A 12859-nucleotide genomic window follows, 5' to 3' on the forward strand; every position below is an offset into this window, starting at 1 on the left:
GTCTGAAATATGTTTGTTTTCTTCTGTTTGTTCCCAATGTATGTTTCTGAGTATGTGATTACTGTCAAGAGAAACCTGCACAAGTTGGGTATTAAAAATTCAAAGGTTTAAAATGCTATTCTGAAATCTATTTAATCTGTTTTGGTTGGTGAGAAATTAAAGAGTAAACAAATTTGTTTTACCATAGAACCATCAGTCTAACAGTATGTTATGTCATTTTGGATGAATATTTGATATGCAAGGCTGTATCACTTTATAGAAATGTGTTACTGCAAAGCACAATAGTTACATACATAGTAAAAAGTTTTTACCTGTTTTTTTCCAGTATACTTGTATAGGTCTTTGAAGTATCCACTGTGAACCATCAGAAATGTAGATTTGTTTTGTCTGTTGAATACAGCAGACTGCTTTACTGCTGCTTAACTATGTTTTCTTTATCACAAAATAAAAGAGCCAACCTAGCTTTTCTGATACTTAAAGCTGCCTTGGTGTTCTTAGTAAATTAAGGCATATAAGAGCACAGATAATTCATTCAGCTTAGTATAAAAAGTCAAAGAATCGTATAGGATAGGTGCAAACCTTTGCCTATCAATAGAAAATGGGCTTTTTGAACCAACACACCAGAACATTTGAAAACGACAAATTTGTTACAATTTAAAATTTTTATTATTACATATTTATTTTTAAAACAATAAAACATTTCCTAAAACCACCTGAATATAGATCAATAGTATTATTATATACGGTGTCATCTGCTGGTGTCCTTCTCTCTTCTCCCTGTGTATGTCAATCCCTCTGCAGCCCCCTGAAGGGAATTGATGTCTTGACTCCGTGCCTTTCCCAATATTGAGCTATATTCGGCTGTTTGATGGATTTGTCCTCCTGAGGAAGCCCATTGGGCGAAACACGTTGAGGACCTCTAAACCCAATGCTTTTTAATGGAATGATAATATACACCATTAATGTGACAGCTTTGCAATAATATACTACTGTACTTTGATGGTGAATAATTCACAAAATTGGTTGTAAAGACCAGCACGAGTAATCATTGGTTTTATGAAATAATGTTTTATTGTTTTAAAAATGAATATGTAATCATAGAAATTTAAAATGGTAACATTTGTTGTTTTAAATGTTTGGTCTGGTGTGTTGGTTCAAAAAGCCTCCATTTTCTATTGATAGAAAAAGGTTTGTACCAATCCTATATGATTCTTTGTACTAGTTTTAGAGGGGTGTAGCCGACCATACCTCCCTCCACTGATCAATGTCTGCTTAAGTTGGTATAAAAAGTACAAAAAGCTCATTCCATGTATAGATTCTCTGTCCACCTTCAACCACAATCATTGCTGGAAACACCAGTGCATCCACCTTCACATATAAGCAAACAATGCAGTTTACTAGAGTGTAAGATCTCACACGTGAAGGTCATACCGCCCTTGTGTTTGTAATCAGCAAGGGAACTCAGCGATATCCCCTCTAAAGCCACCCACTTATATCTAGCACTCTTATGAATAATCACCCCCAAGGTGGGAACAAGAAAATAGTGTTCCAATTGTGCAGATCATTACAACTTTTTTTAGAAACATAAAAACTAGGGATGCACCAATATATATCGTCTGCTGAAACATATCAGCCGAAAATAGCACTTTTGGCAAAAAAATGTTGCCCAAAATAGTGGTGCATCCGTGATTTCTCTCCTCCCCGCTGGGCGCTGCTCTGTGTCCCAACGGGGAGAAGAGAAACTGTCATAGGAGGCCGAGCGGTGTGGGAGGAGAGCATTGTTAGCGACCGGCGTCTCTCCTCCCCGCACCGATCAGCCTCATGCGACAGACCAGGAGAATGTCGGTGTGGGCGGTGACAGCTGTCACAGGAGGCTGAGCTCTCCTACTGCACCGCTCCACCCAGCCTCCTGTGACAGCGTGTCAGGATTGGCAAGCGGGTACAAACACTTAGTGATCGCTGAGTGTTTGTAAATACCTGAAACAGAGTATGGTTACTATATACTCAGTTATGAATGAATGGAAGTGATCTACATGTCCTCCTGTTCATTCATGATTGTGGTTATAGTAAACATACTCTGTCCTCATGTTATGAATGAACAGAAACACTCAGTATAGGAGGATTCCTGTTCATTTATAACTGGGGCTGCAGAAAAAGAGATTGAGGACTTTGTGTCCTCAATCTTTTTTTCTATTTTAAAAGGGAAATATCAGGGATCTGTTTAGACCCCTAATAATTCCCCAAAGCCCCTAAAAGAAAAAGTAAAACATTTAATAAAAACGAAATAAAAATAAAATATTGCAAAACATTTGAAAAAGAATAAAAAACATCACCTCTTAAAATCGAATCTTCCAGTCAGGTGTGACACCCACTCCCTTACACCACTGCAGCTATACCGGAGCTTGAAAATCCAGTTTTAAGAAAAGACATGCACACACGCACTATATCTCTCTATCTATATATGTTAATTAACTTTTTATACTGTGATGAATTAATTGTGTTTGTATGCGAGTTTACTCAAGAATTACTGCTGATTTACATTAATATACCATGTAGATTTTTATATTGTGCTAAATTATCATTGCTCTTTTGTTTTCTTGATGATTTGTCAAGGGATACAGGATCAGTAGAATCTGAGAACATTAGGTTGTACTACTGCCTTTAGTTGGAATTTGAGACTGGCAAAAAAAAAAGCAGCCAGCCAATAACCCCTCCCACGGACATAATGGTTACATTTTGTATTGGTGTCCTAAGAGAATAGACCTCTTTTTTTTCTTGGAGTAATGTACACATTTTTGCTAGACATTTTTAAATTTTTATCCAGATAATTTGTCTTCAGTCAAGTTTCTGCTGCACGGCTGAGCTCAGGTTGCAACTATCCTGATTAGCTATTTTTTGGTGCAGTACAGTCTTGGAGATGGTGCCCAAACTCCACCACGACGAAGATGCAGGGCAAGCCTGTAATGTGACCTTCAAGCATTGGACTCTGCTTGCAGCATTCCCCAGACACCTAGTGTATTGTTTTGACAGGTCCAGGGCCAGAGCCTCTGGTATGATCTTGATCACTGAAAAATCCCTCTGGAGTATGTCTGGAATGTGACATGTTCACTGTGTTCTGCACGTGACACTCTCCGGTACTTCCTTATCTTGCTTGTTAGTTGCAGGACACTCTCCAGGTCTGTGACTATGGCGAGTCTGGGGCTTGCCCCATATGAGCATGGCACATTGCATAATACCATTTCTCCTGCTCTCATCCTGAAAGGGTTAACTTTAAGTGTTGTGTCACTAACAGCTGTGTTGCGCGCGCACACACTCACACTGCCTCTTTTCCCCTTTCAGCGTGTAGTTTTCCACCACTGCTTTCCTCACAAGTGTCATGGGTTTACCTCAGTTCATCCTTGCTGCTGCCTAACAGTGACACGTGATCGTCTGATCACTCCAGTGTTTGTAAATAACTGGGAACACATAGTACTATGTGTCCCCAGTTATGAATGAACAGGAGGTGATTTACATCACCTCCTGTTCATTCATGAATTTCTCAATGGGGAGAAGCACTCAGTACAGAGGCTTTTACCCATTGAGAATCTGCTTGATAGTAAATATCTTACTATCAGCAGTTTGTGAATGAATGGGAAGCCTCTGTACTGAGTGCTGAGGCTGCAGAAAACGACATTGAGGACTTTGTGTCCTCAATGTCTTTTTCTATTTCATAAGGGAAATGTCAGGGGTCTGTTTAGACCCCTAATATTTCCCCAAAGCCCCCCCAACAGTAAAATAATAATTGAAAAATAAAAAAAAGTGTAAAAATGTTTTTAAAAAGCACAACCCCCCTTTCCCCCACACACATACCATACATGTGCACCATATTGTGGTGTACGCCAGGCACGTGCGCTGCAGTGCGTTGTTAGAACACATCGCAGTGCATGATTTTTTTCTTTTGTAAAAAAACATTAATTTAACTGTGGCAGCGCATGGCAAAGCTTTGTGGCGCATTGCCGTGCGTTGTGATACCTTGTGTTGTAATTAAATATACGCCTGTATCATTTTATCACAACACAAACACCAGCACAGCGCAAAAACCATTTATAACATAAATCGTTTATTTACAGTTTAGCTTTCCTTCATTTTTTTTTTAGAATCCCCTTTTCCTCAGCCTCTCATTGGTGTGACAGTATTAAAGTGTTAGGCCTCATTCAGGCGTCATTCACACCAGGGCGGAAGCGTTTTACCGTGGTTTCCACACGATTTTTGAAAGAGCATTTTTGGCTGTTAGTCTGTTTACTTTTCAGTTACATGGTTAAGGATAAGTTCCACCATTTCCAGTACGGGCTCACTCTACTGGATCTGCCAGTGCTTCCTGGGCTTTTCGCCATCAAGCATCTGTTTCTCTGATTTGCAAGGCCGCCACTTGGTCTTTTGTTTACACATTCTTCAAGTTTTACCAGGTGGATGTAAAGGTCTCTGCTTATGCAAAAGGCCCTTGGCATTTACACTGTTGTTGCTTGTGGGCTAGTTAGGGGCATTGTTTGCTGTGTTTTCCACCCCTCAAATAGGACTGCTTTGGGTCATCCTGGTGCTTGAAGATTGTACTAATACTGTGTCCCTTAATAAAATAAAAATGAATATAGGATTCTTTTACTCACCGTAAAGTCAGTTTCTTGAAGTTCATCAAGGTAAACAGGTGCCCACCCATCTGTATTTATGATCTACTGCTAATACTACTTTTCTAAAAACTAAAGCATCATGGGCGTGAGAGGGGTTATACTTGGCTGGCCAATGGCTCTTTTTGTATTCCAGTGTCCAATGCCTCCTAAAGGTGGCAGCTTAACCCAATGGTCTCAGATTCTACTGATCTTGTGTTCCTTCATGGAAAACATTTAATAATCTGAACATATAAGATATAAACTAAACATGATACAGATTCTTGGTAAGCCATATTTAAGAAGTCAACCACCTATGGGAGGTTAAACATCTGTAATTACCACTGAACCTTTTTAACATCATTTGCAGGCAGCAGACTCCCACAACACTGGTTGAACCAAGCACAGTGGAAGTGGATTTTTTTTAAGTTGCCTCCCCTTTGGCGAGATTGAAAAGCCAGAACAGGGAAGGTGTGGGAATTTTAAAAAAGGGCAGAACAGAAGAATGTTCTGCCCACAGTAAAGTTACATATCAGGTTTAACTCTTCATTATCACATTAACACTCAATATTTTAAGCTTAATCTTTTTTAGTTTTGGATAAAATGGGAGAAATAATCCCCCCCCTCAGGTTTTTATTGCTGTCTGTGTCCCCATCGTGGAAATTCGCCATCTCAGTTTGTCCTGATGACACAAATTGATGAAAAATCCAGAATTTTACAGTTGTTAACAGTAGGTGAGAGTTAATCTTTTATTGGGGATACCCGTTTCTAGTAACAACTGTGTAAGAGAGGATTTCTTTTTACTTCTTGTTGTGGCTCCAGGACAGAAAGTAAGGGAAATTTGTCCAATGGCACACAGACAGTAACAAAAAATACAGGGGTTGTAACCCTTCCCAAAACATTTTTTTTTTAGATTGGAGAACATGTTTTTAAAATTGCATTTAACCTTTTAGACCTTAAGTATCTAACACTGTAAAAAATTTTTGGGTATCTTCCTCCATTCTCTGCAGATGTTACTACTATGTTTGTGCATTAGAGATTTTGCTCTTAGGTTGGTGAAGCCAACAATCCTAGTTTAGAAACACAGAGTCGAGGAGTTGAGTTGAGGAACTTCACAGTGCTGGATCTTCACAACATAGCTGTATCACACAAAGCCACCCGTTCAGCCTTAAAAATGAATATTGTTGGGAGAAGGTCTCTTAAAGTAGCATTGAATTATCCTTATTTACCTACTCAGTATATAAATTAGGACATGAGTAAGACACACTGAGAAAGCATTTTCTGCATCTCAATTATGTGTGCAGCATCTGTTGTCGCGCTTGGAGAGGAGGTGCAGCCTGTATCGCGCACACTTGTGTTGTTGTATATATATTTTTTTATCTTTCAGCTCCTCACGTTCTGAACGATCTAGCGCTTGGATACAGACTGGGGTGGCTGGGGGTCGGTAAGTAGAACTAGAAAATATGCATACAGTTAGCGGGGCTTCAGTGCAATGGGTTTCATTAATAAAAAATAAAATAAAAATTTGAAAAAATTGCAACTCAGTCCCTCTCAGGTTCAGATATGCAGAATTTATGATACAGATCCAAGTGAGGAATCTGAGAACAGCATTTAACTGCCCTAGTGAACTCGCAGTCCCAAGATTTAAAATACTGGTCAAAGCAGAGTAATGAAAGATGGGCAATGGTTAACTTTTTCTCTCTGCCTTATAGCCCTACAGGTGCATGTAGTTGCATTGTGGGAAGTTCGTCTGGAGTCATCGCAATGGAAGGACCACTGAGAAGAAAAACATTACTCAAAGAAGGGAAGAAGCCAACAGTAAGAGCACAGATCCTAGCACATATTACAAATATGAATGTACTACTGGCAAACTACCACAAGGGGACACCTAAGTTTCATAAACTCCAGAAATTTTTAACAGCCTTGCAAAGTGACCACAAGAGTGCGCTTACAGTTTAGAAACTCAAGCCTGGTTATTTCAAAGCATTGCTACAAAAAAAAGACATGTTATCTATAATTAAAGTGACCTATGCCATCTCTCACTACCCGTATATAAAAGGTTGTTGTAAGCTCACTTCCTTTCCCAACTGGATGGAACTTTTATTTTATTTGCTATTGGCTGAAAACAGCCAATAGAAAAAAAATATTATTATTCCAGCCAATAGGGGAGAATGGGATTAAGGAAGCTAAAGCAAAAGTGAGTAAAGTGGCTCAATATACGGAGGTTTCACAGCTGCTATCTAGAGACTGTGTGAGAACGCAGTGATGTGCTAAGATGATCATCTCAAGGATCAGGCCAACCCTGTGTACAGTATACAGTTATGGCTTTTCTTTACTGTTCCTTCTCACAATACAAGTCTATGGGTGGGTACTCCTCTATTACAGTTTCTCATTACTGTGAATTTCCCAGAGTTGCCTTTGCTAAAGACATATATGTGTGGGTGCAATTACTTAACTACTGTATGACCATGTAACACATACAGTCATGGCCAAAAATATTGGCACCCCTGCATTTCTGTCAGATAATGCACCACTTTGTGAAGAAAATTGTTGCAATTACAAAATGTTTAGGCATTCTCATGTTTATTTCCTTTGTTTGTATTGGTATGACACAAACAAGTTGAGACAACATTATTGGCACCCTTAATTAATATTTGGTAGCACAGCCCTTGGGAAAAATAACTGAAATCAATGGCTTCCTGTAACCATCAATGAGTTTCTTACACCTCTCTGCAGGAATTTTGGACCACTCTTAGATTGAAGGGCTCCTTTTCTGAACTGCTGTTGTAAGATCTCTCCACAGGTGCTCTATGTGATTCAGATCTGGACTCCATGCTTGCCAGTCCAGTACTCTCCAGCGCTTTGTCTGAAACCATTTCAGAGTGCTTTTTAACGTGTGCTTTTTGTCATTGTCCTGTTGTAAGACCCATGACCTCTGACAGATACCCAACTTTCTGACACTGCGCCCTACATTGCACCCCAGAATTCTTTTGGTAGTCATCAGATTTCATAATGCCATGCACACAGGCCTCATTTCTTTTTCTGAAAACAGTAGAATGATGGGCTTTACCAAAAAGCGGTCATTTTGTTTCGTCTGTCCACAGCACATTTTCCAAAAGGATTTTGGCTTCCTCAGGTAAGTTTTGGCAAACTCCAATCTGGCTTTTTTATGTTTCTGTGTCAGCAGTGGGGTCCTCCTGGGTCTCCTACCATAGCATCCCTTTTCATTCAGATGGCGATGTATAGTGCGAGCTGACGCAGTTGTACCCTGTGTCTGAAGGTCAGCTTGAATTTGTCTGGAAGTTGATCGAGGGTCTTTATCCACCATTCCAACAATCCTGTGTTGCAATCTTTGATTAATTGTTCCCTTTCGTCCATGTCCAGGGAGATTAGCTACAGTGCCATGGGCTGTAAAATTCTTGACAATGTTGCGCACAGAGGACACAGGAACATAAGATCTCTGGAGATGGACTTGTAACCTTGAGATTGTCCATGCTTTTGCACAAAAACTTGGAATGCAGTTATTTCTTGCAATTTGGAGAAGGTACCAATAATTTTGTCCAGTCCATTTTTGGAGTTTTGCGTGGAATGTGTCAGATTTGGCTATTTGTTTCTCCACTTTTTTGTGTCATACCAATACAAGCAAAAGAAATAAACACAGACAGAGCTGTCACAGACACCTCTGGGTCTCATATGACTGATCAGGAGCCAGGAGAACCGATTTGTCCTGAAAAAACAAAGGCATTATTCACTTGTATACACCAAGCATTTGCAAAGATATATACAATTTTACTAACACATGCCAAAGTCGCAAAAACTGGGTTCAGACCTTAATATTTGAAGGGGTTAAGCTAATACTATCCCTCTCTGTGCACAGCTGACCTCCTGGACACGTTACTGGGTGACCCTCACGGGGTCTACACTTCTGTACTTCGGGGCCAAGTCTTTACGGGGTAATGAAAGGAAAAATGTGAGTATTTATTGCTAAGAGTAACCTGTCTTTAAATCTTTGGTTCATCATGACTATTACATATTTTTATTGCAAAGCAACAGTTTGAAAACAGAATTTCCTACCTGACCTTTCCCAGACACTTGCACAGAGCTTGAAAATCAAATGACAGGAAATCCATTATATAATACACGTAGCATCTATGAATGACCTGAAGAGCATATATTTACTGCGCAAATGAGATTTTTTGTTTTTTTATATTAATGACTGTCTTGTTTTCAGTACAAGTCCACTCCCAATAAGAAGATGTCAATCCTGGGCTGGATGGTGGTATTACCAGACGATCCGGAACATCCAAGTATTTTTCAGCTTAACAACCCAGATAAAGGTAAGTCTGCTTCTCCTGTGTCTGATCTCCACATACTGGAATCTGATATATTCAACAACTTCAAATGTGTTTATTGTGTGATGACAATGACTCGCTCTGTCAGGGAGATTATGTGAAATTTATATGTTAAATGATACTTCCAAAACAGGAATATGTGCCAAACCGTTGCAGAGTGTGGAAAAGTGCTAACAATCAAAGTGAGTGAAGGCCTGTGGCCAGGACCGCAGCCTCTCTCCCTTTCTCAGATCTGTATCTCACTGTATGTAATCCTTCCTATGAAATGTAGGGGCAAGCTTATGATTGATGAGCGGTGTGCAAACATTGTACTGCTAAAAGGGTGGAGTGGAATCCCCGATCTGTAGAATCATAGACTTGCCATTAAGCTAAAGAGCTGGATTAAAACTAAACAAGGCTGACAGGGTCTTGCCTCTCCCCTACCACTATTCCCCTTTCTCTGTGCAGAAAAGTAATTTTTTATCTATATAACTGCTTTATTTTCTGATGGATTGTAAATGATTTCACATTCTGTATTTATTTCTTCTACTTGAACTACGGGTCTACAAGCCTAGAGTATTGAGCAGGAAGAGGGCACACAGACAGAATTTTGTGAATACTTGCTTTTATGATGGAGCATTGCCAATCTCCACTCCTGGGTTTGATAAAACGGAGTTTCTGTTTTTTTGTTGCCCAGGGAATGTGTACAAGTTCCAGACAAGCTCTCGATTCCATGCGATCTTGTGGCACAAACACTTGGACGACGCATGTAAGAGTGGAAGGCCGCCGGTGAGTGAGACGCAGCAGATGGTAAGAGGGACAACTTTATACCAGCTCCATCTTTTCCACTATCTGTAACTGCCTACTTCCATTAAATAACTTTAAGAAGGAGCCTATCAGGATAGAAATATGGTGGTTGCCTTTGCTAACATGTCTTTAACCTTTTCCCTGTCACTGATGTAAAATACAGTATTACGTCAAAGCAAGATCGTTTACAGCACACAGTCAGTAAGACATCGGCTGCATTTTCACAAACTAAGTTCATGGTCACATCACTAACCACAAACGTATAGTGTAAAGGTGCTTAAGAGCCTGGTACCACCATAACATTTTTAACTACTCAACAGAGATTGATCACATCTTGCTTTGGTTGGTAGCCATACCGTGGCCAATGCCCCTGATGCTGCCATCCCCAGCCCTGATCAGGAAGGAGAGCAGAGTCAAATGATGGAGATATTATTTGCAGCAATTGAACCTGAAATTTTTCATTCCTGAACACTTTTGGGTTCATGCTCCGTATTCCAGCACCAAGTTGGGCGAGTGGAGACGGGACTGTTTGTCCCTGACCTCCACATGCAGCACAGAGAGGAAGCATCAAGGATCTATTTAAATCTCTGATATCTCTGCATCAAGTAAACCTGTCCTCCACTGGAAGTGAAAATATGACTCCAGGGTCATCTGATCTCTTCATGGATCCCCAGGGAGCCATAGTCTTCTCCAATGAGGTTTCATGAATTCAGTCACATATCAGTCCCCATGTGACAGTAAAAAGAAAAGGTTATTAAAAATAGGAAAAAAAAAAAAAAAAAGTACAGTTTTAACTGTAAACGCTGCTGCCATAAAGGTTAGCCTAGTGTAATTTCACACACTCACCAGCAGCAGGATCGCAAGGCAGGACACAGTAGGGAGGTGAAACACTCACTCGCATGTTTTGCTCTCGTCAGCAGGAGGAGCAAGGCATTGCTCTCTCGCTGGTGACTTCAGGTTCTGAAGTCCTTTTGGCACCAAGGTAGCGATGTTTTCTTGCCAATTTCAGCAGCAAGACAACACATGAAAAGTAGGCGAGTAGTCGCCCTGCATTTCATAGCAGAACCAATTGCAGCATGCTGTGTTAACGCTTACGACAGCTGCATCATCTTACACCAGGAGTCCGTGGTTGCTCCAACAGTGTTCTATTTCAATGGACCGGATCGTGCGTAATCTGATGTAAATGGACACATGTCCTTTTACATCCTATTCCCCATAGACTAGCATGGGGTCTGGTAATTGCAGTTAAAAACTGTTTGGACACAGATGTCACAGCGGTGACATTCGCTCCGTACTGCTGTGATCAGGAGAGGATCCCCTCCTGATCAGCCTGTGTGAAAGGGGCTGTAATGACCCCTTCCTGTGAAGGGAAATGCCCTCCTTGACAGTAACACCGGAACAGGTGTGCCCTTTGGAACATGTTTCCTCATTAAAGGGACAGGTGACATTTAAAAAAAAAACCAATACAGACTAATGATTTTAGGCCAATTTCTTTATGATTATGAAGAACTTTAATTTAAGACTGTTTTAGAACAGTAAAACATTTTATTTGCTTTCACACAGCTATAGTGAAACTATGGATCATTTAACCTAACATTTTTCAGCAGCTAAGAAATTAGACTGAACAGGGTAAAAATATCTATAAAATGTGACAAAATCGCCTGGCAATATGTGATTTATGTACTGATAATTCTCTGCTGTCAATAGAATTGTCAGTTACCCCAGTAAGACCCTGATTCACAAGGTGTTATTGGAACAGAAAGTAAGGGCAGATTTCCCCAATTTGGACACTGGAAAAATAAAACTTCCCAAAAACGGGAAGTACTGAACCATTTCAGGTTTTATTGATAGGTTGTCCCTTTTAGAGGGATCATAAAATCCAGTGCATTCCTTACAGCATTAAAACTATTTGCAAATGGGCGCTATATTGAATAAACAACAGATAGTGCCACCACCAGGCACAGAATCAAAGTATTGGGATGTCACTAGCACGCCAAAATTAACAAAGCGGCAGCATTTGTTACAAACTTCTTAATGCGATCATTCGGGACCACAATGAAACCTTTTATCATTCATCTTTGGTTGCTAATAAAAGGGGTCCTTTGCAGCCCCAAAACATCACATTACAAGTTTGACAATAAATGCCCCTGCTTTGTTAATGTTACAGACATTTCCACTCCCGGCCTGTGTTGCCGACTCCCTGTCGCTCCTCGGCACATAAAAGGTAGAAGTTCTAACTATTTTCCACTCTGCTTTGTAAAGTTTTGATTGCAGTTTATGTGTCTATTTGACAGGTTCCCCTCACTTCCTTTTCCTGTGACAGTCGGACAGAAAAATTGGAAATCTCCATGGGGTGGAAGGGAGGGGGCGAATTGGCCACTACAGTAAAAAATTCTAGACTATCCTTAAATTTAAAATAACATTTTGACCAGAGTTTGGCTTAAAAAATAAGATTCAGTTTTAGCTGCAACCTGATCTGTAAGATAACTAATGATGTTTGTCTTGTATTGTTTTCCAGGCACCCACCAATCTCATGTCTTTTGAGTGACCATGACAGCCTGTTTCACAGCTTAAAGTGCCAAAAACCAGAAAAAAGACATTGAAAGTAAGAAAAACCAGAAGCACTTTTCTACTGAAAGTTCCTGGAGTTCTGAACAAGGTTCTAAAGGAAAATGTCATACTTCTGTGGAGCCAGAACAGACTGCACATATGAGAACAAAAAGGTCTCACCTAACTGTATTGAATACACCAGTGGTTGATGAAAACTATGGTTATCAGAAGACACAGACGTACATTAAATGACACCGCGGCGTCCTACTTTTTGCCTACTGGTTTTATAAACAATTAATTTTTAAACTTGAGCTGCTTGAGTGCCAGACGATTCTATATTGACCCATGTTGGGTTTAAACTCTTTTGTGATTGGACAAAAAAAACAAAAACATTTACAGTGTTACTTACAAAAACGTGACAAAGACATGAGGAACAACAGTTTTATAACTTAAGAGCACTGAGACACTTGGTGTTGTGGCCGTCTCAAAGTTTTCAATATTAAAAAAAAAAAAAAAAAAGGGGTAAAACAA

General features: G+C 39.9%; 1 protein-coding gene across 5 annotated transcripts in view; it reads left to right on the plus strand.

Moving 5' to 3' along the window:
- The window catches only part of RALGPS1 (Ral GEF with PH domain and SH3 binding motif 1), a 302170-nt gene extending 289786 nt beyond the window's left edge, over window positions 1-12384 (plus strand). For 4 of the 5 annotated variants that reach the window (XM_018567671.1, XM_018567673.1, XM_018567674.1 and 1 more), the window contains 6 exons: window positions 6028-6084; window positions 6353-6458; window positions 8518-8610; window positions 8872-8977; window positions 9669-9781; window positions 12297-12384. In XM_018567671.1, the coding sequence (XP_018423173.1) occupies window positions 6028-6084; window positions 6353-6458; window positions 8518-8610; window positions 8872-8977; window positions 9669-9781; window positions 12297-12326 (505 nt within the window). In that variant the 3' untranslated portion in view covers window positions 12327-12384. The remainder of the gene's footprint in view (window positions 1-6027; window positions 6085-6352; window positions 6459-8517; window positions 8611-8871; window positions 8978-9668; window positions 9782-12296) is intronic. The other variant, XM_018567672.1, reaches the window with a different exon arrangement.
- The last annotated feature ends 475 nt before the right edge of the window (window positions 12385-12859 follow it).

The sequence above is a fragment of the Nanorana parkeri genome, unplaced genomic scaffold, assembly GCF_000935625.1.
Source record: "Nanorana parkeri isolate BGI_ZX_2015 unplaced genomic scaffold, ASM93562v1 scaffold1081, whole genome shotgun sequence".
NCBI lineage: Eukaryota > Metazoa > Chordata > Amphibia > Anura > Dicroglossidae > Nanorana > Nanorana parkeri.